Source organism: Rhipicephalus sanguineus, chromosome 3 (assembly GCF_013339695.2).
Source record: "Rhipicephalus sanguineus isolate Rsan-2018 chromosome 3, BIME_Rsan_1.4, whole genome shotgun sequence".
Classification (NCBI taxonomy): Eukaryota; Metazoa; Arthropoda; class Arachnida; order Ixodida; family Ixodidae; genus Rhipicephalus; species Rhipicephalus sanguineus.
In genome coordinates, this window is record NC_051178.1 from 145,009,913 (window position 1) to 145,036,780 (window position 26,868).

Below are 26,868 nucleotides of genomic sequence, written 5' to 3' on the forward strand. Positions count from 1 at the left end.
CGCACTGTCCGAGCCACCTACAAAAAGCCCTCCCGAGTTTGCGTTTCGGAAACCTTTGTTTCGTCTCCGTACCGTCGTCGCAGCGAGGCGTCGCCGCATAAGCGTGAAGCAAGAGCTCGTCTTTCGCGTTCTGACACTACGACGGAGGAGGAGACGGAGGAGAATGACGACCTTGGGACGCGTACCAGCAGCCGTGTTGCGTGGACGTGCAAGCCGGCTGCGGCATTGCGTGAGACGCGCCGACCGCCTCGGCACACGGCATCTGAGGTGGGGATACTCTCTCAGACACCTGTAATTTGCTCAAGCTCAAGCTGCGAGCGTGCTCCGATCACTGCACCCACCGCGCGCAGCAGATGAGACGGTCCCCTCTAGACAGTGCTTAGGATCGCTACGTTGTATGCGAGCCAGTTAGCAGAAAAAAAAAATACTCCCGTTGGCAATTCAGCGGCCGCCTGTATCGTGCTTGCGTGTTGCGCGCTATCACTTTTTGTATACTTAAATTCGTCGTTTTCGAACACAATGTGGCCGATACGCGCCGCTATCATTTGTGCCCGCCAAGTTTCTATTCCTACAACTGTGATTAAGAGGGGACTCTCCGTCATGGCGTAACTGCTCTGGCGTTGCGCTGCTTAGCACGAAGACGCGGGTTCGATCACCGGCTGTGGCGGTTGCATTTCGATGGGAACGGAATACGAAAAACGTCCGTGTACTTAGATTCACGCGCACACTAAAGAAGCTATGTGATCAGTATTATTCCCTGCTACGGCGTGCCTCATAATCATATCGTAGTTTGGGCAAGTAAAACCCTATGATTTATTATAATTAAGGGAGGATCGTTCGGCATACCTTGTGTCGTCAGTGGCTCGGGAAACGTGAATTAACCAGCAGTGCAGACGCTGCAGTAAAAACGCGCAAAGAAAGCCACGTGACAGCTGCGCCACACTAACTTCTCATTAACAATCTATTTTGCATTGCGCTTCACAAAGTTAGAATCAGATGATCTAGCAGTGCGAGTCACTCGCCGAACTCGCCCGAGAAACAGTAAAAAAAAAAAAAAATCATCCAAGGTGGCGCAATCCCCAACAATCATGATCGACGGCAATCACGCGTGCCTGTTTTTCGGGAATAGCGCTAATGCATTTTCGGAATGAAAGCGGAACCGTATTGATAAAACTCGGCAACCTGAGAGCCCACACGGCAACAAGGAGGCCGTTTGTCATAACAATCTCAAACAATTGCTACAACTCTTCTTACGTGTTGGAGTCCTTCGTCGTCAGTCAAACAAATAAGACGAGATACTCGAGATTGCATCGTATCTCCGCGTGTGCTCTCTGCCTGGATCTGCCCACAGCGCGATCAGAAAGACACTTTATCTTAACACAACACACACCATCCGTCCACGGGCACTCGACGTGTGTGCTTGGTTGCATTCGCAGATAACGGTCACTTCCCGCTTTGACTTTGCTCTGTGCGAATAAATCAACGGAACACGGCACAAATATGCACAGGCGCGCACTTCGTCGCGGCGCTAGAAAGTTCTTAAAAGAACTGAACACGCGGGAACAAGGGCGACGGACGAGGTACAACCACACAACACGAGCGTGGTTCTACCTCGACCTTGTTCCCGCACTCTCAGTTCTTTGAACAAATAAGAATTACCAACTGGCCCACACATCCATCCTTTAGAAAGTTCTCGGTACAGTAACCAAGCGCACTTTAGGTAAATATGCAGGTAGAAATATATTTGAAGAACCAATGTATTCGCACACACGTTGGAAATCTCAAAAATTCTGTCATCCTCAGAAAAATAAGCATGAAACAGGTGGGAGGTTAACCAGACGCTCATCCGGTTTGCTACCTTGCACTGGGGGTAGGGATAAAAGGGCGAAAAGAGAGACAGAAGAAAAGAGAGGGATCGACACAATCACGAGCACGCTTTGGGGAGCACACCAAGTCTACAGGCGGTCGCACAGATCTGTTGACTTTAGGTATTTCCGTAGCGCTTTCGTTGCCTCCTGCGCCCTCGACGCACACATGGTGATGGTCGTAGAATCTTGGCTGCAGAAAATGGTCTCGAGTCCAGTTGGTTCAGAAGCAGAATTAGTTCGAAGCGTATGGGTCTTGCAAATCCACCGGATACACACGTAAACGCCGGCTACACATGGGACGAAAAGCAATTGTACCTAAACTTAATTAACGAGCCGTTTGTTAATTAGTCAGCAATAAATTTCTACCGCTCGTGCACGCAGTAGCCACCTTTTCGAGAAATCTTGCATCTATAAGGGATTGCAGGACTTGAGGTAACACACGTCAATGAAATAGACGCTCACGTGGAGCTATAAGCAATTACCGGATTTGATTGCTTGTTGCAACGACCCAATACCGTTCAGTACACGAGGAAGAGAGAGAGATAGAAACAAATGCAAGGGGATGAAAAGCGAGAGTGTCAACCAGACGAGCGTCCAGTTTGCTTCCCTACGGTAGTGATAAGAATATGGGGAATAGAAAGAGAGAAAAAAACGCCAGGCCTGCGCTGAAACCGCAGCACAGCCACAGCGAAAGCTGGAAGAGCAGCGTTTCTAGAGCCCGTTAAGCTCTCTTGGGGCTACAAAACAAGTACGCTAGAAAGGTACCCACTACGCCATAAATCACAATTTTTGTGAAGTTGGGAAGCACCTAATAAGCCATTATTCGTCATTCTGCGGAGAAGCGAGGCACCAGCTACACGTCAGTAAGGCATCATGTGCACTTTGTTGACGCGACGACTGATGACGATGAAGAATTATGGCTCAGCCCTTTGTAATGGGTTGGAATCTTTAAACGGCCCACCAGTTATGTAATTTGCATTGGGTGACGCCCGGTCACTATTTCCCTCTCCCGTCATGCTGTATAACATACGTTGACGTGGGAGAGAGACGGGGGGGGGGGGGGGGCGAAGAACTTTACTGAGACCCCGAGGAAATGGATCATGCGCTTATGGGCTTCCTTGGCAACCAATACAAGTGCACTTGCGAGGAACCCACTACGCTATAAATCAGTGTAATTTTACTGAGACCCCGAGGAAGTGGATCATGCGCTTATGGGCTTCCTTGGCAACCAATACAAGTGCACTTGTGAGGAACCCACTACGCTATAAATCATTGTAATATTTGAGAAGTAGGGCAGCAGGCATTATGCCATTTTTCGTCATTCTACGGAGAGCGTTGGTACCTGCTAAACGCATGTAAGGCATTATGCGCACTTTGTTGATGCTGTGCCTGATGGCGATGAAGAATTATGGCAGAGTCCTTTGTAATGGGTTGGAAGCATTCAACAACCTACTCGTTGCGCAATTCGCATTGTGTGACGCCTGGTTACAGAATTGGCGTTGTGCGACGCTTGGTGCTTATTTTACTCTTCTACTACGCTATATTGCATATGCTAATGTGGTTCCTTTCCGACATGAAGCCTGTATAGGACCTTTTTGCAAAGCAGTTTCAAGCACCGGCATGGCTCAGAGGTTGAATACTGGGCTCCCACGCAGAGGGCCCAGGTTCGAACCTCCTTCCAACCTGGAGTTTTTTTCTTATTTCGTTTTTTTTTCTTATTTCGAGCGATACTGATTACGGACACCGGCGGCGGCGGCGGCGGCGGCGGCGGCGGACAACTACGGCGCCAAAAACGGCCGGTGAAATGATCTCATAACAGCTTTCGCTGTAAAAAAAGAGAGGGCAAGCACTGTGCGTGCACACAAGGATAACTACGATCTGTCACTAAAGGCGATGTCTCTCAATAATCACATCATATATAACACGAATAGTTTGCCGCGCTATTATCGAATGCGGCCATGGAGGGAGAATCTTCGCCTCAGAAAATATTCTACTGGAGTCCAGTGGGCGCAGTCCTCTCTGTAAGGAGACGTACCCGACGTCGCAATGAGGAAAAGTACAGAAGAGCTGGACAGGCGTCTCATAGTTTCTCCACACTCACGTGTTCCAGGCATTGGTGTATCTACCATGCCATCATAAAGAGAATATGCACTCGCAAGTGCTGACACGCGCTCTGCAGGACTTGAATAACGTTTTCCATCCATCCATCCATCTTAAGTGCCACGCCAAATCACAAGGTGACATAAATGTACCAAAAACCAGTTTAGTAATCAAGGCAGCTAATATTGTGGTTTTAGTTGGTTTCACTGCGAGTTCATATATACCACTGAAACTAAAAGAGAGTCTTTCGGCTCTCCTGATCACTTCCACTCATTTCTCTGGTCGTGTTTTTTTTTTGCGCCACTTTACTGGTTCAACCTAATAATGATCAAACCTGTCAGAAACAACGTTCTTGTCACTTAGTCCCTTCGATGTACTGTACACTCCGCAGCACGAAAACGGCGTCGCGTGAGACCGAGAAGGAGGCCGCCACCGAGGCGCTGCCTTCCACCGTCGAGGTGGCTGTGATCGGAGGTGGCGCCGTGGGCACCAGCCTCACCTACCACTTGGCCAGATTGGGCAACCCGAGCGTCGTGATGCTCGAGAAAAGCGAGCTGACGGCAGGCTCGACATGGCACGCGGTATGTGACACCCCACTAACTAATTAATTATTGATTGATTGATTGATTGATTGATTGATTGATTGATTGATTGATTGATTGATTGATTGATTAGACCTACAGACTGCCGACAGATTGCTACCTTTATATCCCCCCTTCTGTACCGCATCTTGTGTAGAGAAGGGCTGGATGTGTTACAACTTCCAATACCGAAGGCATGTCGTTTTCCCTCCTGATGTGATCAGGGGTCTGCCCAGAGGACGGGAGCCAGCCAAAGTCCCGGGGAGATGTCGAGGAGAGGAGCCCGGAGCTGTTAACAGTAACGTTTATTTACAGGTAGCGTGTTGCTACATGATGGGGTTAGCATCATGGAAGCTCTCGAGGGGAGCTTCTCGTAGCTTGTGACAGCTTGAGAAAACTTGTGAGAGCTCGTCGGGAGCGCATCGGCGCTCGCATTTTATGTCCTGGTCTTCCCAGGGTTCCCTGTAGGAAAAAACAATGGAGGCCAGGACAGTCCAATGAAAATTTCCATCTTCACCTCCGCCCCCAAAAGGGGAAGGTGAAACGCCGCCTCCTTCCCACCCCACGAAAGGAGAAAGAGGCACATCCAGTTCGTCCCATGGCGAGGGAAAAACACTGCCCACCGCGCACACACGGCACAGCACGAAGACGTTGAGCCTTACGTGGAAGTCAATTTCGTAGTCTGTTGCAATGATGGGTATGCGCGAGGCAGACCACGAATTGTGGAAACAGCGGCAACAAGGCGCCACGGAGAACATGGGAAACGCATCCGCAGACGGTTCCCAGACGCTGGGTCCTTTGTCCGGGGCACCTTGACGACAAAGCCAGCCGCCTCGACGGCCAACAACTCTTCCTAATCTGTCAGTCGGTCAGGCGTGCCCAAAGGGTTTTACGAGGGGCGCAGACAACCTGAGAATATTAGACGAACGACCTTCGTGTTGTCGCCGCTCTTGGGGCATCTCTGGAACCGCTGACCCGGAAGAAATCAGGGTAGTCTTAGCCGCAACGTCTCAGCGTCAAAGCGGCGCCAAGCCAGGCAGGCCGATCATAACAGCCCGTCCACCGTCACAGGAGGTCTCGAAGGGGTTGCAGCACCAAAGCACTCCGCAGAGACCGTAGATCTGCTCCCTTGTAGACGTTGACGTAGGCTGCACCAATCTCTGGACCTGAGCCATGGTCAGCAAACGCCAGAAACGAACCACGCAAGACCCGAGGCACAACAAACATAGGGCACTCAACTGACCTCGAGAAATGCCAGGTTTCAGTTTTGGTAAAACTCCCTAGAAATTTACAATTGGTGCGCTCACTCGTGAAAATCAAGAATCAGATAACGAAGCCATAACAAACTCAGACCTACTACGTGCGAAGCAAATCAACAGCCTAACGTTTTGTATCATTTCCCAGAGAGATTCACAGCGTTCAAGGCACGCAGGTGCTACGGGCGAAACAAAACGAAAGGAGGTAGTTAATGAATTACACCTCTCACAGTACAAGTAAAACTCAAAATCAAACTTGCGCGTATGAAAATAAAACAAACAGAGAAACAAAAAACCTGCACTACACTGATGCGCATACTAACACGTGTGCTGCAATTTCCACAAGGTTTATACAGAGGCTTTTACCCTCAACCTACTTCTCTGTTAAAAATCAACTTGCGCAAAACCCTCAACTCGGGTGTTAGGTTTCGCTAAATGTAAGCACACTCAGTACAACAAGTATCTTAATGTCTGCAGTTATCATGAGGAAAAAAATAAAAGTTACAAAAATCGACATATTCCTTGCTCATCTGCAGACACGCGAACATTAAAAGCAAAACAATTCAAAACTGGATACAAGAGAAATTCTTGGTAGCCTTACACTGTCCGAACATTATGCGGATAAAATAAAATCAACAAAAGCAAAAACCTACACTACACTGCAAAAACATAAGGTTTAAACAGAGGCTTTTACCTTCAGCCTACTTCTCTGTTAAAATCAGCGCCAAAACCCTCTACTTGGATGCTAGCTTTTGCAAAATGTAAGCAAACAAGCAGTTTAACAAATGTCTCAATGTCTGCAGTTAAGATGAGGAGGAAAATAAAACTCAAAAATCGACACAGTCCTTGCTCATCGGCAGACATGCAAACGTTAGACAGCTAAACAAAACAATAATAAAACTGGATACAAGACAAATTCTTAGTATCCTTCGTGACACTGCGTAAATTCATGCGGCACCCTTTCAGACGTGCTCTGGGGGGACGCGCATACCACAGTTGTCGATGGGCCAGATCGCGACGGAGGGACAAAAAGCCAACCTGTCCGAAGCACACAGTGGCGGTGACCTTTGTCCCGCGGGCCCCGAACTCCGACAAAGACGCACCCGGACGCCTACTCTCTCGCAAACTTGGGGGAGGACCTTTGTCGTTACAGTCGCGTACGCACCACCTCGCTTTGCTCCACCGTTTAGCCTTCCAAAAAGATGAAACCAGGCGACCACTTCGGCGTCTCTTTTTCTTGGCCCTCGCGACACGCTTCATGCCTAATCTCGATTTGTGCGAGACCCGCAACTTTTGGCTTTTAGAGAACTTATTAGGGGTTTCCAGCCTCCGCTCGAGGCAACTTGGACCCTTGCCCTTTTCCCGAAGTTTTCGCTGGCGCCTTTTTCTTTCGGGGCGGCACGGAACGCTCACCGACTCGGCAATAATACTCGGAAGTACATTGCTCAAAACTCCAGGCGGCTCAACTGGCTTATCCTCGGCGTTATTTCTAGCTGTCTGCTCGTCAGAAACAACGCTACAATCGACACTTGCTAAACCAGCCGGCTCGCCATCAGATGTCTCTCCTTGATGAGAGTCATCACCTCGCGCTAATCTAAGCGCTTCATCACCTCGCGCTATGTTGAGCGCCTCTCCTTCTCGTGGTAAGCTAAGCGCCTCATCATCTGAACTTTTACAGTCTGCTTCGTTAGCGCTTTCTGCTTCCGGAACCTCATGAGCAGACTCACAGGGAATCGGATCCGCCATAGCTGCCGCCGATTCGTCACCAAAACAAAGGCCTTTCGAAGGCATATCCACGTCATTCTGAGAGGGATAATGCTCGGGCAGGTTTTGGGACACCAAAGTTTCCGTGGCGAGCAGTCTGAACGGTCCCTCACTCTCAACGCGGGCTAATGGCAAACACACACTTTCATTTTCAACTACTTGCCATGCACACGGGCGTTCCCCTGCGGTCACCTCATTTGTCAAAGAGTACGGATGTACCCTATCAAACGTTGCGGAAGAGTCCCGCAGTACGTTTTCCTCAACTAATTCCTGAATGGGGGGTTTCAATTGTTCCAGATTATTGTCGCTGCTGTCCCGAAAACAGAGAACATTCCTAGGCTTGCGGCAGCCGATTGCGATGTGACCTAGCTCTTTGCAACGGTGGCATACAACCGGCTTCCTAGCCTTAAACGCCTTTTCTTTCTTTCGATCTTCTGAGTGGCTCACTGTAGACGTGGACTTAGCAGGACTGCCTTTCTTTTTCTTATCTGAGGCTGCTTTCTCGTTATTCGGGTTACTTGATGCCTGATAAAGTGCTAAAGCCAATCGCCTTTTCTCATTTATCCTGTCTTCTTCAGCCCATCTTTTGATTCTCTCGGCCTCTTTTTGCCTTTTTTCTACTTCTTCCCAGCACTCCTCAATTTCGTCATCCTCCGCACCGCATTCCTGAATAGCCCTAATCAGCTGTGACTCTCTCTCTTCTCTCCCAACCTTAATTCCCAGCTCTTCACACAGTAGTAAGAGGTCTGGTCTCTCTAGCTTCTTTACCAACTCCATGGTCTTCACGAGTGAGGACTTTCTACTCGCCGTGACGTTAGGTAGCGAACAAGCGAAGCCTAGACGCACGGTAAAACACTGCCAGTTTTAGAACATGAAAGCTAAAATGGTGAATAGCTGTGACGTATGGTAGCGGTACAACGAAGCCTATACGCACAGAAGATTACACACAGATTTAGAAAACTTCAAAAGCTAAAACCTGGCAAAACTCAAAGAAAGTCAAGCACTCACCATATCGTTGAGGCCCGAGTCAAGCATGGGTCATCCCGTTGCTGCTAACCAGTTGATGAGTTCCAGTTGTCAGCAGCATCCCACCGCTGCCATCCAGTTGATGTGATCAGGGGTCTGCCCAGAGGACGGGAGCCAGCCAGAGTCCCGGGGAGATGTCGAGGAGAGGAGCCCGGAGCTGTTAACAGTAACGTTTATTTACAGGTAGCGTGTTGCTACATGATGGGGTTAGCATCATGGAAGCTCTCGAGGGGAGCTTCTCGTAGCTTGTGACAGCTTGAGAAAACTTGTGAGAGCTCGTCGGGAGCGCATCGGCGCTCGCATTTTATGTCCTGGTCTTCCCAGGGTTCCCTGTAGGAAAAAACAATGGAGGCCAGGACAGTCCAATGAAAATTTCCATCTTCACCTCCGCCCCCAAAAGGGGAAGGTGAAACGCCGCCTCCTTCCCACCCCACGAAAGGAGAAAGAGGCACATCCAGTTCGTCCCATGGCGAGGGAAAAACACTGCCCACCGCGCACACACGGCACAGCACGAAGACGTTGAGCCTTACGTGGAAGTCAATTTCGTAGTCTGTTGCAATGATGGGTATGCGCGAGGCAGACCACGAATTGTGGAAACAGCGGCAACAAGGCGCCACGGAGAACATGGGAAACGCATCCGCAGACGGTTCCCAGACGCTGGGTCCTTTGTCCGGGGCACCTTGACGACAAAGCCAGCCGCCTCGACGGCCAACAACTCTTCCTAATCTGTCAGTCGGTCAGGCGTGCCCAAAGGGTTTTACGAGGGGCGCAGACAACCTGAGAATATTAGACGAACGACCTTCGTGTTGTCGCCGCTCTTGGGGCATCTCTGGAACCGCTGACCCGGAAGAAATCAGGGTAGTCTTAGCCGCAACGTCTCAGCGTCAAAGCGGCGCCAAGCCAGGCAGGCCGATCATAACACTCCTGCTTCTGTTCCTTTCTTTCTTTCTTTCCCTCTCTTTCTGTTTTAAACTTAGCTTCAAAAAGGAAGGATGGCGCAAAAAACACAGCACACAATAGAAGACGACGACAGGTGTTGTCTTGTAGGATGCACCTCGTATATTACCGCTAAATATTTCCTGTGATGCCTATAGTAAGTGAGTGAGTGAGAACTTTATTGTGGTCCAAAAGTGGCAGAAGCTGAACGCGACTGGAGTTCCCGCTAGCTCAGCCAGGTGGCTCCACCCAGGAAGGTGCCGGAAGCTGGAGCCTTTCGGCGATGTCCCGGGCCCTCTGGACGGCCAGGAGTTGGTTGTTGAGTTCCATGCTGCGCATGGCAGCCTCCCAGGAGGGTTTGTCTGATAATCCTGACCCCGAATCAAAGGAGCACAGCCAGAGCATGTGTTCGAAATTGCAGCTCTCGTGATTACAGTGCTGACAGTGAGGTGAAAAGTCTGGATCGATTCTGTTTAGCATGGCTGGAGTGATGTACGTTTTTGTCTGTAGTTGGCGTAGTGTGACCGCTTGCGCTTTATACAATTTAGGGTGTGGAAGGTGGAAGAGCCTGCGCCCTAGTTTGTGAGCTGAGGTGATCTCGTGAAACGATATTAATGGATCCTTGAAGTCCATGCATCCCCGTTCCCGTCCCGTCTGAGATGGCCGGTCACCGCTTCGGGTAGCTAGTTCACTCGCTAGCTGGTGAGCCCTCTCGTTAGGCTTGCCAGTTGGGGAGGATGAGATGTCACCCACGTGGGCCGGGAACCATATGATGTGCGTTAGGGGATCTTCCCCTTCGTTAACCTCAGCAGTCGTCTTATTAACAATGCTTGCGGCTGCGGCGGAGACGAAGCCGGATGAAAATGACCTGATGGCAGTTCGTGAGTCTGAAAAGATGGTGACGTCCCTTCTTCGTTCTTGCAGAGCTACCGCGATGACCAGTTCCTCGGCTTCGTGAGTGAAGCCGGTGACCACCGTGGCCGCGTTAACTAGTGATCCCTTGGCATTGACGACTGTGACGACATACGCGTCCGTCTTCCATTATTTGGCTGCATCAACAAAGAGGGCGGTTGAGCTGGAATCGATCTTCCCCAGGATGGCCTCGGCTCTTGCTTTTCTTCGCCCTTCATTGTGTACGGGATGGATGTTCCTGGGGACCGGGTCGACGTATATGGCACCTCTTATCGCCGAGGAGATCTCGTCTTTCTCAGGGGGCATGAACAGGGGTTGCAGCCCTGCCTCCAGGAGGATCCTGGTGCCTGCTTTTGTGAGGGACAATCGGCAAATTTGAGCTGTTCGTTGAGCTCCAAAGAGCTCCGTTGCTGTGTTGTGCAGTCCGAGCTGCAATAGCCGCTCCGTGTTGGTGCTTTTTGGAAGATTAAGAACCCGTTTAACCCCTGTCCTGATAAGGGCATCAATTTTATTGAGCTCCATCTTCTTCAATTTCAAGAAAGGGGCAGCGTAGATAATGTGGCTGATGAGGAACGCATGGAAGGATTTCATGTGATTGTCCTCTTTAAGCCCTTTCCTCATGTTGGCAACTCTGGAGATGACCCTGGTGAAGCTGTGAGTACTCTTTTCAATACGTCTGAGTGCCTCAGTGTTGTTATTGCTGTACTTTCCAATTGTCATGCCAAGAACCTTGATTGAGTCACAGATGGAGATTGTTTTTCCGCTTTTGGACCGCAGGAAAATAGATGCCCCGTCGACCTCCGGCCCCCTCTCGGGAAACGCTTGTGGAGGAGGAGTTCGGACTTGCTAGGTGACAGCTGTAGCCCCGTGCTAGCCAGAAAGTATTCCGTGACGTCGAGTGCCCGTTGTAGGTTTCCCTCCAGCTTGCCAAGAGGGCCCTCCGCCGACCATATGGTGATGTCGTCCGCGTATATTACGTGGCCGATTCCAGAACGTCGGCGAGCCGCTTGAATAGGTTGTGCATTGCAATGTTAAATAAAAGCGGTGACAACACCGACCCTTGCGGTGTGCCAACGTTACCCAGTGTGTATTCTTTGCTCTTGATTTGGCCAATATGAACTGTAGCCTTTCTATCTGCCAGAAAAGACTTGTGCTTGCCTACAAGCACAAGCAATTTACGAGCGTTAGCCGGACACCCTTTTTACTAGGTACGGTAGCAAATTCATTTCTGTCACCTCAAGTTAAGCTTTGCTGTTTACAACACAGCTTAACATAAATACATAGCATATGTATTTCAGAATCGATCGATCAATCAATCAATCCATAAAATAACTTACATTCGTACTCTAATTAGAACCGTTGTTGCAGGCTGGCCTTGCGGCGCTCTACCACCCGGGTATCAACATGAAGAGGATCCACTACGACAGCATCAACCTGTTCGCCGCGCTTCAACTAGACACTGGACGAGTAGGTGAAGGGATGGGGGACGCTATTTCCTTTTAGAGGTTTGACCGAAAACTGCACTGCTTGTGCTGATCCACTTATTTCTTTCAATGCGCCAAGGCGATGTAGGAATCGCCGTTGAGTGAAGTCCAAAATAAGCTCGCTTTTGTGGGACTCGTCAACCTTCAACGATTTCTTTTTTTATTTGTCTGCATTGACCTTATTGGACTTAGTGGGATTTATTGAGCTTGGGTGGCTCGCACTTCTGTACTGTACAGTGTCAACTTGTGTCGGGAACTGTGAACTACGCGCGGGAGTTATTAAGTGATTCTTTATCGTTTTGAACTTCCCGACGTGCACCTCGTTATATTGGACTCGGAGCAAATGAGTAAATGAACCAGGCTATCAGTTATTAGCGGCCTCTAAACCCTTGAGACAGAGGTGTCATGTGTTCATCGTAAGGAGATAACGTCACACGAGGATAAAAAAAAAAGAATATTTCTTTAGGAGCTGATTCTAAAAAAAATTCTACTGCACCAAAGTACCTATTCCTATGCTGAAATATTAAATCAGTAGATCTTTCAGCAAAATTCAGTAAACTTAATGCAACAGGCATCTACCAACAACACAAAGTTATCTTTACTGTTCTAATACACTTAAGCGGTGCAGGTATGGTCAGGGTTTGGTGAGGTTTGTCCGTTTCTTTTTATAATCAACAAAAGTAACCTAGCTTATCTAAACGAAAAATAATGGGAATTTAAGGGCTCGTTTTTCTTTGTTAGACGCAACCTTAATGAGAACCAACAGAATGTAAAGCCAAGGAAAGTATAGAGAACGTTATTTGTATAGCAGTTATGACAAAAATGTGAAGAAAGTAAAGTGGACGAAAAAAAACAATTTGCCACCGGCAGGGCCCGAACTTGCAACCTTCGGATAGCGAGCCCGATGCTCTACCAAGAGAGCTACGGCGGCGGTCTTCCTCCCGTCCACTTTATCGGCTATGCCTCTGTGCATTTAAATCTGGGAGAGTGTCGGCGCCGCTCGCGTGGAACGGTCTTACTTTCTTGCCTGCGAGCGTCACGTAACTGATATTTATTCTCCAACCAAAGTTACGAAGACACGTAAAAACCCGACGTTTCGGAACCAGCTCGGTTCCTTCCTCAGGGGGGACTGCGGCGGCTTGGCAGCGGCCTCTTTAAGGCACTCTCGCGGCGGTTAACGACCCCACGCATTATCGAGGAGCGTAGCCCATGCGCATACACCGGGGGGAGAGTTCCGAGTGAACGGTTGATATTTTGAGTGGTCCTCTGTATATGCCACGACTCCAGTAGTAACCTCCTCCTCCACTTGGTTTCACTTTCGAGGATGGCGGTTCCGTTGAAGTCTATTCTGTGGTCAAACGTCTCTGCGTGCTCGGCGACGGCGCTGCGTTCTTTGTTGAGTTTACGGACGTCGTTGACGTGTTGCCTAATCCGTTCGGGGAAGTTTTTGGTCTCGCCGATGTATGACGAGGGGCAGTCGGCACACGGTATTTTGTAAACGACGCCGGGCGCCCTGTCTTTTGTTGGTCGGTCTTTCGGGCGGGGAAGGAAGCGGCCCAGCGTGCATGAAGGCACGTGCGCGATGTGCACGCCTTCTTTCCTAAAAATCCGAGCCAACGCCTCGCTGGCTCCCTGGACGTATGGGACCGACACGCGTTTTGGAGAGCTGTTCGTCAATGCTGGCTGGGAGTCGCGTAACCTCTTTTTCTCTGCGCGGCGGGCGACGGATCGAATGAAATTTCTGGGATAACCGTTTTTTCTGAGGTCCGCAATTACGCGGGCCTCTTCTTTCCGGCGTTCCGTGTCAGTGGAACATATCTTTTTGGCTCTCTGAAGTAATGTGGACACAACGGAGGCCTTGTGGGTGGAGGGATGGGACGAATCGTATTGAAGGTACCGGCCGGTGTGCGTCGGCTTCCTGTAAACGGAGAACTCCAAGTCACTGCCCCTTCTTGCCACCTGGACGTCGAGAAAGGGGAGGGTGCGGTCGCGTTCACACTCGACCGTGAACTGTATGGCTGGGTGAACGGAATTTAGGTGCAGTCTGAAGTTTTCAATTTCAGATGTCTTCATGACACAAAAGCAATCGTCCACGTAGCGAAGAAAGAGCTTGGGTCGCGGCGAGAAGGAGCCAAGTGCTTCCCTTTCTATATGTTCCATGGTCAGGTTTGCCATTGTGACGGAGATGGAGGCTCCCATTGCGGTTCCACTGTTTTGCCTGAAGATTGTTCCTTTGTAGGAAAAATACGTGCTGGACAGGCAGAATTCCAGTAGGCGGCAGAGTTCGTCAACAGTGAGTGGGGTCCTTTGACTCAAGCCATCGTCACCCTCAAGAGCAGCACGGGCACAGGATACAGATAAGGGTACCGGCACATTGGTGAACAAAGATACGACGTCGAACGAGACCAGGCTCTCGTCTTCGTCGATGCTCACCTCTGATGCTAGCTGCACGAAATGGCTGGAGTCGCGGACATGAGTTGGGGTATTCCGGGTGAGAGGGGCGATGATTCGGTGCAGGAAGCTTGAAAGGGCTCGGCATGGAGAGGAAGTGAAGTCGACGATCGGTCGGAGGGGGGCGCCAGGCTTGTGAATTTTGGGTAGTCCGTAGAAACCCGGTGCGGAGCCGTTGCGGCAGATTAGACTTAGGTAGAGTGCTTTTAATTGTGGGTGGTGCTTGAAAATTTCGGAGAGTAGCTTGTTTAGCTGAGTCTGAGTTTGCTTCGTCGGATCCTTTTTAGCTGCGTATATGCGTCACCCTCTAAAAGGGCCGAAATCTTCCGGTCATAGTCCCGGCTGTCCAGCACCACCGTTGAGTTGCCCTTGTCAGCGGGGAGGATGACAATGCTCTGATCTTGTCGGAGTTCCCGAAGGGCTTTGCTCTCTTCTGCGGTCAAGTTCTTTTTCCCTTGTGACGGCAATTTCGAAAGGATTCCAATTGATTTTAGTCTAATTTCTTCTCTGGCGCTTGGCCTCACACTCTGGACGGCTTCCTCTACAGCCGCGACGACTTTCGATAAACGGGGCGTCGTTGACACGTTATACCCGTGTCCCTTTGCCAGAACAGAAGTTTCCCGATTAGTGAGTGGGCGGGATGACAAATTGGTCACAAACCTGGGATTTGGGTTGCCTTGGGGCGAACCCCGGTCCAACAGGTGAGAAAGTTTCCTATCCTGCGCGGTCCGATGCCTGTCTGCAGACGACGCCGCCACGGAGTCCGCGAATGCGTCGATCGGAGGCATCAATCCAGGAATGCGGTGCTGAAGTTTACGCTTGGCGAAGAACAGGTCTAATTCCTTTTTCCGTAGAGAGGCGTTGATTTCGTGCAGGCGGGCGTTGACCAGCCGTTGTTCTGCTCTCATGACGATTTCCATACCTTCGGGGGTCGAGACAGGGCGTTTCAGGCGTAGGCTTTGAGGGACGACTTTCCTATCTTTGCAGGTGCGATTGAAGTCCAGATGAGTTTTGAAGACTGATATTCCCTCCTTGATGCGTATGTAGCGCTTGACTAGCTGCATGGTATCGCGGCCGAAGTCCTGGCTGATTGAATTGAAGGTAAACATTAGACAGAAGTCTGTCTGGTTGGGTAAGTAAACTGAGATAACTGATATTTATTCTCCAACCAAAGTTACGAAGACACGTAAAAACCCGACGTTTCGGAACCAGCTCGGTTCCTTCCTCAGGGGGGACTGCGGCGGCTTGGCAGCGGCCTCTTTAAGGCACTCTCGCGGCGGTTAACGACCCCACGCATTATCGAGGAGCGTAGCCCATGCGCATACACCGGGGGGAGAGTTCCGAGTGAACGGTTGATATTTTGAGTGGTCCTCTGTATATGCCACGACTCCAGTAGTAACCTCCTCCTCCACTTGGTTTCACTTTCGAGGATGGCGGTTCCGTTGAAGTCTATTCTGTGGTCAAACGTCTCTGCGTGCTCGGCGACGGCGCTGCGTTCTTTGTTGAGTTTACGGACGTCGTTGACGTGTTGCCTAATCCGTTCGGGGAAGTTTTTGGTCTCGCCGATGTATGACGAGGGGCAGTCGGCACACGGTATTTTGTAAACGACGCCGGGCGCCCTGTCTTTTGTTGGTCGGTCTTTCGGGCGGGGAAGGAAGCGGCCCAGCGTGCATGAAGGCACGTGCGCGATGTGCACGCCTTCTTTCCTAAAAATCCGAGCCAACGCCTCGCTTTGTTGGTCGGTGATGACCGGAAGATTTCGGCCCTTTTAGAGGGTGACGCATATACGCAGCTAAAAAAGGATCCGACGAAGCAAACTCAGACTCAGCTAAACAAGCTACTCTCCGAAATTTTCAAGCACCACCCACAATTAAAAGCACTCTACCTAAGTCTAATCTGCCGCAACGGCTCCGCACCGGGTTTCTACGGACTACCCAAAATTCACAAGCCTGGCGCCCCCCTCCGACCGATCGTCGACTTCACTTCCTCTCCATGCCGAGCCCTTTCAAGCTTCCTGCACCGAATCATCGCCCCTCTCACCCGGAATACCCCAACTCATGTCCGCGACTCCAGCCATTTCGTGCAGCTAGCATCAGAGGTGAGCATCGACGAAGACGAGAGCCTGGTCTCGTTCGACGTCGTATCTTTGTTCACCAATGTGCCGGTACCCTTATCTGTATCCTGTGCCCGTGCTGCTCTTGAGGGTGACGATGGCTTGAGTCAAAGGACCCCACTCACTGTTGACGAACTCTGCCGCCTACTGGAATTCTGCCTGTCCAGCACGTATTTTTCCTACAAAGGAACAATCTTCAGGCAAAACAGTGGAACCGCAATGGGAGCCTCCATCTCCGTCACAATGGCAAACCTGACCATGGAACATATAGAAAGGGAAGCACTTGGCTCCTTCTCGCCGCGACCCAAGCTCTTTCTTCGCTACGTGGACGATTGCTTTTGTGTCATGAAGACATCTGAAATTGAAAACTTCAGACTGCACCTAAATTCCGTTCACCCAGCCATACAGTTCACGGTCGAGTGTGAACGCGACCGCACCCTCCCCTTTCTCGACGTCCAGGTGGCAAGAAGGGGCAGTGACTTGGAGTTCTCCGTTTACAGGAAGCCGACGCACACCGGCCGGTACCTTCAATACGATTCGTCCCATCCCTCCACCCACAAGGCCTCCGTTGTGTCCACATTACTTCAGAGAGCCAAAAAGATATGTTCCACTGACACGGAACGCCGGAAAGAAGAGGCCCGCGTAATTGCGGACCTCAGAAAAAACGGTTATCCCAGAAATTTCATTCGATCCGTCGCCCGCCGCGCAGAGAAAAAGAGGTTACGCGACTCCCAGCCAGCATTGACGAACAGCTCTCCAAAACGCGTGTCGGTCCCATACGTCCAGGGAGCCAGCGAGGCGTTGGCTCGGATTTTTAGGAAAGAAGGCGTGCACATCGCGCACGTGCCTTCATGCACGCTGGGCCGCTTCCTTCCCCGCCCGAAAGACCGACCAACAAAAGACAGGGCGCCCGGCGTCGTTTACAAAATACCGTGTGCCGACTGCCCCTCGTCATACATCGGCGAGACCAAAAACTTCCCCGAACGGATTAGGCAACACGTCAACGACGTCCGTAAACTCAACAAAGAACGCAGCGCCGTCGCCGAGCACGCAGAGACGTTTGACCACAGAATAGACTTCAACGGAACCGCCATCCTCGAAAGTGAAACCAGGTGGAGGAGGAGGTTACTACTGGAGTCGTGGCATATACAGAGGACCACTCAAAATATCAACCGTTCACTCGGAACTCTCCCCCCGGTGTATGCGCATGGGCTACGCTCCTCGATAATGCGTGGGGTCGTTAACCGCCGCGAGAGTGCCTTAAAGAGGCCGCTGCCAAGCCGCCGCAGTCCCCCCTGAGGAAGGAACCGAGCTGGTTCCGAAACGTCGGGTTTTTACGTGTCTTCGTAACTTTGGTTGGAGAATAAATATCAGTTATCTCAGTTTACTTACCCAACCAGACAGACTTCTGTCTAATGTTTACCTTCGAGCGTCACGTAGCACGTGATCTTCTTTACGAGATGGCAGCTGACCAATAATCCCTCGCATATTACCTGAAGGCATCAAGTCTGCCAGAACGAGACCCTCGCTAAGTAACATTTGCCTTCAACTTTGGGGCTATGGCAGTGTATCACGAAACTGCTGAGCACTTAAGAGTTGGCAAAGTGTTATAGACAGGAATCCTGCTGCAGGACCTCGGTTTTCACCGTCCGGGCAGTATCCGACTTGCCTCGGACCCGATTAGGATGGACGAGTTTCGGTACCAGATGCAGCGCCAGGGATGGAACAAGGCGCCGCAGAAGCTTATCACCGTCGACGAGATCAAGCAGCAGGTGCCTTTCATCAACCTGGACAAGGTATGTGTTTCCGCACACCCAACGTGGCCAATATTTGTTGCGCGCTTTCCCTCGCCCCATTTGAGGCTGCACGAACTCAGACACTTCATTAGTGTGCCTTAGGGTGATAACGGAAGCGCTGCTAAGTTTAAGAGACAAAAAACAGGGACGACACAGACGAAGCGCATCTAACAACTGATATAATTATTTGTCACCCAGTATGTTCCAACTAGCCCCTACACAAGCTCTTCTGAGAGTCTTAGGGAGCACATCTGTGGACGATGTGTTGGATTATGTGTGTCTTTTGAACGCTGGCCACATTCGGCATTCAGAATTTCAAAGCAAGAAGCCACGTTCATAGTTTTTTTCCAGAGCCGTCGCGGTAGTGCAGTGGCTACGGCACCCGATTGCTGATCCGAAGATCACGGGATCGAATTGATCGAATCCCGGTCGTGGCTCGCATTTCGATGGAGGCGAAATGCTAGGGGGTCGTGTACTTAGATTTAGGTTCACGTTAAAGAACCCCAGGTGGTCGAAACTTGGGTCAAAAAGAACCTCAGGTGGTCGAGCCCTCCACTACGGCGTCCCTCATAATCATATCGTGGTTTTGGGACATAAAACCCTAACAATTATTAGTCTTGTCCATTCTGTCTGTCAGATGATCCCTTTAGACGGCTCGAGATGCAAAACATGAGTTTAAGCTGCGTACTCGTTTATGGATAATTCGGGACGGATTGTCTCCAGCTCATTCTTCATTTTGTCGTCATTTGAGCGGACGGATGCATGTCGCCAGCATCATGAGAGAGACAAGAACTCGAATTTGGATAGTGGCCTGTATGAGTTGTCTCCCTGCATACAGCAAAACGAGAGTCCTGTTTCGGTTTGCCGTACGAAGGTAACGAGGAAATTAAAGGTGTTGTCACACACGCGCTTTTAGTGAATGTTATGGCTACTAGTAGCTTCTACCAGATGGCGTAGGGCGTTTTGACATCGCACAAAACCGAAGTCGTCTACATAGCGTACGAAAACTTTGGCCTTGTCGGTAAGATCAACTTCTACATAATCATGTTACCTGACCATACGAAATTTCGTCGAACTCTTGACTATATAGAAGGGAACTTTCCGAATAAAAACATCAACCAGTAATCCACTGTGGTTATGTTTGATGATAAAATCAGTGATTCGGGACTATTGCCAAGTCGGTACCTTCACGCAACTAGACATTTCTGTAGCGACGAGAAGCTTCACCAGCTACTCCTAAATAGTTGATGAAAGCAGCATTCTGGGCGAGCTGGTAATCCATTACTTGAGTGTTGCGCAACATAAAAGACACGGACTTAAGAGCAGAAGACACCACCAGTGCAAACATTCAACTTAATTTGTTGTGCCAATTAACCGGTTTACATATTGAAACAGTATGGATGCGCATGCGTGTACATGGAATAAAAAATAAAGACACGATGGTTCAGGGGCACACTAAATTTAGTTGAAAGTTTGCGCTGGGTGTGTCTCCTTTTCTTACGCCCGTTTCTTTTTTGTTGAGCAATCATAATCAACTCCTGAATACTGCCTGTTTACTCAACTCGCTTCCACTTATGAAAGCAAACAAATGCTGCAGACAATTCGTCGAGCGATGAAAACATCGCGACTGACCCGCCCATGACACTACATTAAAAAAAAAAAAATCCGGTGCCTTCATCTCGCGCAGGTGCTGGGCGGTCTGTACAACCCGGCAGATGGCCACATCGACCCGTACTCGCTGACCATGGCCATGGCCTCCGAAGCCAAGCGGTACGGGGCGCGAATCTTCCAAGGCACGGTGGTGCAGGGTCTCTCCAGGGACCACAGGGACGGCCGATGGCTAGTCGAGACAAGTCGAGGACCCGTACGTGCGAAGCACGTCGTCAACTGTGCCGGTCAGTCTTACAGCAGGGAGGGAGTGCGTTATTGAATAGGTTACGTGGACCGAAAAAGAAAAAAAAAAGTCACAGTTTCGCCGCAACGGCGAAGCAATGAATGCGATAGCAACAAATCGGAATGTAACGCGAAGAACGGAAAGCAGCTCGAAATTGCCAGCGCGTCGCTCGAGCCCAAAGGACGCACGAAAAGACCGCACACAGGACGAGCGCGAACTATCATGCGTCACAGCTCGATACTTGAAGCGCACTGCTGAAACATAAAGCAGGACGCACGAAACGAACGAACAGGTACACACAGGACGAGCGCGAACTGACGTCGCAGTTATTACTTATTTCTGTTTGAACAGCACGCTCCTTTCGCAAACGCGGCCGCTGCAGCGAGCGAAGTGACCTTCGTACGCTCTGTGACTTCAGCGCGGACATCGCGGGGAAAGCACAAGACATACAACGATACAACCCCTCGCCCGCTCCCCTTCTTTCCTCGAGATAAGCGCACGAAGGCGACCACGCCCTGTAGTGCGAAGAGCATCGGCGTTCGCAGGAGCGGGGCGACGACCTTTAAAGCGCGCCCCGCTAAGGTCCCTATATTTTTAAAGGTAGCGACAACTACACGCGCGCCCTCTCGAGGGGTCCAAGGAGCAGCGATAGCAGACGACGGGCCGCTCGCTCCCGTGCATATTGCGGGCGCCTGAAACCGAACTCGGTGCTCGCTTGAACCGTTAAATTATTACCATTTGTGGCCTAAGATGCTCATCAGTTATCAAACTACAGGGACAATAACTTTAACGAGCACGGAGCACGTTAAATATTGAAATAAAACACGTGCGTTTCCGAAGCAGGTTCCAAGCGGGTTCCCCACAGCAAGTGCCATGCAGGGCATTTTTTTTTTTTTTGCATATTTTGACATTCAGCGTAACTTGAAGAACAGGTGGTCTTTGGGTGAGTTAAAAGTGCTTGTTTTCTAGTTCGAATAAAATGGGCAGGTAGTGAGCGTACTGCTACTTTCGGAAACTTCATCGGGCACCTAGCGCTCTTGGATTGCGTAGACCAAAATACGCGCTATTAAATGCGAAGCATTTCTTAGCGAACCTTTGGCACTTTGAGCGTTTCTATCTACGTATCTATCTATCTATCTATCTAGCCGCCTACGTCTGGGTGCTCTCGTGATCGCCTCCTTAACTTTGTGTAGACCAAAACTGGCATGGGAGGATAAGAGGATCTGACGAATATGACTGTCGGGTCATGACATGAATAACGTGAAAATCCTGTCGCGTACGTCGTCAAACCCTATCCTCCAGACACGTGTGGCACATACCCGTTTACCATGGGCCGCGGTATACGGGTATGCGCCACAGGTGATTGACAGTTTATATCTACCCAGGAACGGCGAGAACAGACATTGGTCACTTAAATGCGAGAACGTTAAGAAAAACCGCCATCGGCAGCGTTGACCCGACGTATGTAAAGAATGAAAATTAGGATCCCAGCAGGAATCGAACCTAAGCATTCTGCGTGGCAATCAGTTATTCTACCACACAGCCACGCCAGGTCTATAAACTGGTTTGGAAAAACAGCCTACGCAGGCGTAATGTCAGTGCAACGTCAATTGTGGTTGTGGTGCTGGCTATCTAATTTTGCAAGAAAGCGATAAACACTACATTATACTCCTACGATGTGTACTCCTGCGATACAGGCGTCATATGAGATTAACGTCTGTGGTTACAGTGTTGGCTGCGCGTTTATAGGAGTCTAATAAACATTAATAATAATAATATCTGGGGTTTAACGTCCCAAAACCACGACATGATTATGAGAGACGCCGTAGTGGAGGGCTCCGGAAATTTCGACCACCTGGAGTCTAATAAACATTACATTTGTATTCCTATGATTCAGTAACCTATATTCAAGCATTGCTCGACCCCGGAGGAATACATCAACGAAAGTCACATATGACATTCGCATCATCGCACCGTCAAGTGCACTTAGCCCGCCAGAACGACGCAGTGTCACCTTCATTTCTGACGAGGCTGGGCGATAGCCTAATGCTGACCGAGGATGATGCCAGATTGACTGGCAGCTGCTTTGTAGACTAGGCTACGTAGGCCACATACGCCCAGATATTCTACGAATACAAGCGCCATCCACTGAGATTGGTCTACCTAGCACTATCCAGGCCTACCAGCCTCGACGGCCTATACCTCCCCAACGCGAACGGTGACTTCAGGTTCCGACATGTCGCCGGCTGTGTCGATAGGCAATTTGTCGACGAAATGACCGAGGCATTCACGATTTCGAACAGCTGTACTATACCTCATACTTCGCTACACATGGACTCCTCGTCACCGCGATCACGACCGAATCCAATAACAAGTCATAACCAGCTACTGGTGCTCACTGACCACGGTGATGATGACCTCGTTCAAGAACTTCCATGAACTTCTTCCACACATGCACACGGGTTCGTGAAACGTGCGTGCGTTCTCTGTCATAAGGGACAAGTATAAGCACTTCATATCAGCTTACCGCTTCTGGTGTTCGTAATACCCACGTTGCCGCTGGCAGCGTTGCCCAACTGTAAAGAACTGGTTATATAACACATATGCGGCTCTTCAACATATATGTGTGCGTATAAAATTTAGACAATATTTAGCGTCACTTTGTAACACTTGACTCAGTAAAAAAATTACGCCACGGTCACCTTCCCGCCGCATGCTTCGCATAACATTGACTCCCACGGCACGTGGGATCTGCCGATTTTTATTGGTTTTACTGTGTTCGGAAGTCTTCCCACGGTTACACGGTATTTTTAACTAAGTTTATTTTGTTTATACTCTAAGAGGTTTACTTACGAGAAGAGGGGATATTCCACAAATGCAGTTGCACTGCATTTGAAGAATACCAGCTACTTGAGTACCTTTCAATATTTAGGAAATATAGCATGCCCACTAGTGTCTCGCCCATTTTAATGTTTAACTGTTTTTAACAACGTGCATTTATCCAAAGCCGTCCCCCTTTTACTACACCCGCTGCCTCCGTGTCTCGCAGATATCAAGGTACGTTGCAGTGTTACCCAATTCAATTTCAAATAAATTTGGGGTATGCATACACGTACAGGCCCTAAAACCCCACTACAAAAGCTGAGTTAGGTGGCTTTTTGTAGAGATGCAAGAGAACAAAGAGCACTAGCTTATTGAAAAACAGGGTTTTATTGCATGAATTCATAACAAACTTTTTCTTTGGAAGTTTTGTTGTGAGCACTGATTCCCCCCCCCCCCCCTCATTAGCTTGCAGGGTGGTTTCCGTTCCTTTTGCCTTGCAAAATTAGCAAAGATGCTTAATGCGGCGTATATGGTTTCAGTTTTTTCCTCCCAGTGTCTTGCAGTATAATTTATTCGAACTTCTCAAAAGCATAGTGATCCTCTAGGGAAAACATTACGCGGAATGCTTCAACGAAGAAGCCTGAATCGATCTCGCACACAGCAGTGCGGCAAAACACGGTAAGGTGTGGCAAAAAACTAATCCCAAATGCTCATTTTCCTGTGAGCTTGTAGTGTTGAAGCCACCCCGGTGAGAAAAACAAAGGCAGCTTTTTGGGGTTCCGAGCAATTGAAAGTTAGAGATACGGGGTGTGACTCTACATTGACTACTACGCACAAATCTACGGCAGAAAGAACGTCGAAGCAATAATGTCGTTGCTAAGATAATGCTCACGCATATGCACGAACAAAAGCACGCCGGCCAGGCGAAAGGCTGTTTGAAGTTATAACCATTACAAAATCACTTAGTTCGCATAGCCGGGTGTTTTCTGTGGGCACAAATTTCTTGCGACTGATTTTGTTGGGCCTTCCTTCAGCATATATTTTTGTCACCGCGAGGAAGGAAAAAAAGAAAGAAAAGCTTTTTTCTGTCCTCCGCACGGGGAGGCAACCGAAGGCCCGATATACTAGCACGTCACGCTCCAAACATTAAATTCAAACGCGGAATTCCTGCGTCCACTCAATTTCAGGTACATAAACGCTTCTAATTTGCAACAACAATGTGACAGAGGCGCGTAAAGTATTCTCTACTTGCTAAAATCGCCCCACTCCACGCTTGAAAACACAATAATCCGTAGCGATCGCCGGCACTGCGCTGCCGCCGCTGGACCCTTTGGGCGGGGCGCGAAGGCAAAAAGGTCACGTGTCGCCAACCGACCTATCGCAGGGCGCGGCGGCTGGATCAAGACCTTTCGCTACTTTTGAAAGATAAAGAGACTTTACGCCCCGCGCGCTCTTCGCGCCATCTCGCGGGTGAGTAAGAAAGCACGCTGAAGTAAATGGTGTATATAAATAGCTCGCCGTTGGTATGCTAAAAGGCGGTACTCTTCGTGGCCTAGCCGTCTAACCCCGCGCGTTTTGGAGCGAGAGGTTGGCCGTTCGATTCCGCACGTCGGAAAGTATTTCTGGATTATATCTCTTTGTGGCTTTTGTGTATATATATATATATATATATATATATATATATATATATACGGAGCATGACTACGGCGACGGCAAAAACCAGCCGAGACTGTCCATATAATTGCTATCGCAATAAAAGTGAGCAAAGTGCGAAACAGAAACAGTGGTAGTCAGCGATACATTGAATAACCGTCACTGTTGCTACGTCATCTTTTCTTTTTTTCTGTTTTTTTTTTGCGTTAAGAAGCGCTGGTGAAACGATGCAATTCTTAAAACGTTTGTCCTATTGAAGTTTCTCGCTGTTCCAGCTCTCCTCTTTATTTTCCCCGGCCCTGAAAAACGCGTGCCACGTGGTCAGACAAAAAGGAGGCCTCTTTTATTATTTGCGAATGTATTTGGACGTAATGATTGTCAGGTTTGGCACGATACTGCAGGTACAGCTTTATTATGCGGTATTTTGTTAAGCAAGCTGACCTTTGGGGCATGATCATGTTGCGTCTTTGTTCATTCTCTGAGTCCTTTCACGAAGAAAACCTTCGAAGACGCGACACAATTGCTCGTGCGATGCACTCCCTTTGCTAAGAGCCTTTCTCGTTTAGAGTTATCCGTGATGTCAAAGTGATGTCGAGGCGTAATGTCACAGCGGGAAGCAAGATGCTTTGGCACAGTTTATTGAGCAGAGGTCTTGTCGCAGTTGACCTTCACACAGTCCAAACCCCATATTTTCTCACGCTTTCTACTCTTCCACGAATCAAGGAGCGAACGAAAACCCGCTATCAGTAAAGCGGCTTATTCTTCGTATCAACGAAACCGGGCAAGTTCGGAGAAAATGAGGCTGATGCGGTTTCGGCGAAGCGCTGATAAGTTCTGTAGAGTGCGTATACTTCTGCGTTTGTATTGAGCGCAGCCTATAGCAGCGCATCGTAGTAGCAAAGGTCGGTTCACATCAGGTTCTATGCGGCATCAAATGCGTCACAAAGATAACTCAAGGGGCCCTGCAGCACTTTTTGAACGAGGCGAAGAAACTCTGCCTATCGGTAGTCGAGGCTCGTGTGAACATGCGAGCCAAGTATTATACCGTTGCATGCGGCAAAGAATTTACAGTTACGTTTCAAAGACAGCTAGAAATCGCTCACTCTTTTCTCGGCGAATTCCGTGATAGACTGGCCCGACTATCATAGGGGGCTGGACGCGGTCATTGGCTGATTTGAGCATTCGTGTCCTGCATAATTACCGCAGCCACCACTGAGTGCCTCCACACGCCTTCGTCACGCTCTTCAGTGCCCATTTCTTTCCAATAAAGTTTATTTCCCCCTAGTGCTGGAATACATACTGTAGAATTACGCTACAGCGAGCCCGTGATCACGCGGAAAGTGATGCAAAGAAAAAAAGAGAAAAAATGTGCTCAAGGTCATGACACGCGGTGATGTAGCTTCTTGCCCCTTTGTCACCCCCCCCCCCCCCTTTGTGTATCTTTCAGCGCCCGTTGGGACGAAAGATGAGAGAAACTGCTTAAAACGTGCGACGAATCCCTCTAACAGCGCTCGAAATTGACGGATTCGGGAAGCGTCTTGCAGCAGTCGATACCTGAGGCAATAAACTCTGATAGTGAAGATTTCGATCATTACTTGAGAAAGTGCTAGAGGGCATTCTCTATCGGTCTTTTTGCGTCAGACGTAGGCGCCCTTCGGGAAGATTAAGGGAGATATGGCCGCTACTAGGATCCACAAAGACTGCGAGCAAGCGATAAAAACCACCGGGCCGCATTTCATGAAACGCTGCTGCCTCACTATCTCCACATGTACACGTTTGCACGACGCGGAGCATTGCTGTCGTGTTCCGCACTGGCGCTCTGCCAAGGCGCGCGCTGATTTCTGTGCGCGCATCGATGTGGTAACAAACAGCAGGTGCTGCTTTAGTAGAAGAGTTACCTTCCCATATTTGCACATCTAGACAAACAAAAAATTCTGGCAGATCTCACGCATTGTGGGAGTCGATTTCGTGCGAGTAGCCGCTTAATGCTCATTTTTCGGCTTTGAGCCAAATCTTACGATGTGGACCGACGTCTTTGTGCAATTTGAGTAGTTGTGTGCATAATAGCGTGGGATTACGTCGGCTACAATGGCATGTAAAATGGCAGCTCACTGTCCAACGTAACGTCGGCACTCAAGTGCTCGTTCACACAGCCGTCACTTTAATCGAAACGTAGGGTTAACAGTGGTCGTTGGCGTATTCCTGCAGGGT

The 26,868-nt window shown here is 49.5% G+C and overlaps 1 protein-coding gene across 1 annotated transcript in view; it reads left to right on the forward strand.

Annotated features, from left to right (window-relative positions):
• The first annotated feature begins 42 nt into the window (after positions 1–42).
• The window catches only part of LOC119387359 (dimethylglycine dehydrogenase, mitochondrial), a 53,111-nt gene continuing 26,285 nt past the window's right edge, over positions 43–26,868 (forward strand). The window contains exons 1-5 of the mRNA XM_037654722.2: positions 43–267; positions 4,360–4,549; positions 11,812–11,910; positions 18,123–18,287; positions 19,975–20,182. Coding sequence (XP_037510650.1) covers positions 164–267; positions 4,360–4,549; positions 11,812–11,910; positions 18,123–18,287; positions 19,975–20,182 — 766 coding nt within the window. The 5' untranslated portion in view covers positions 43–163. The remainder of the gene's footprint in view (positions 268–4,359; positions 4,550–11,811; positions 11,911–18,122; positions 18,288–19,974; positions 20,183–26,868) is intronic.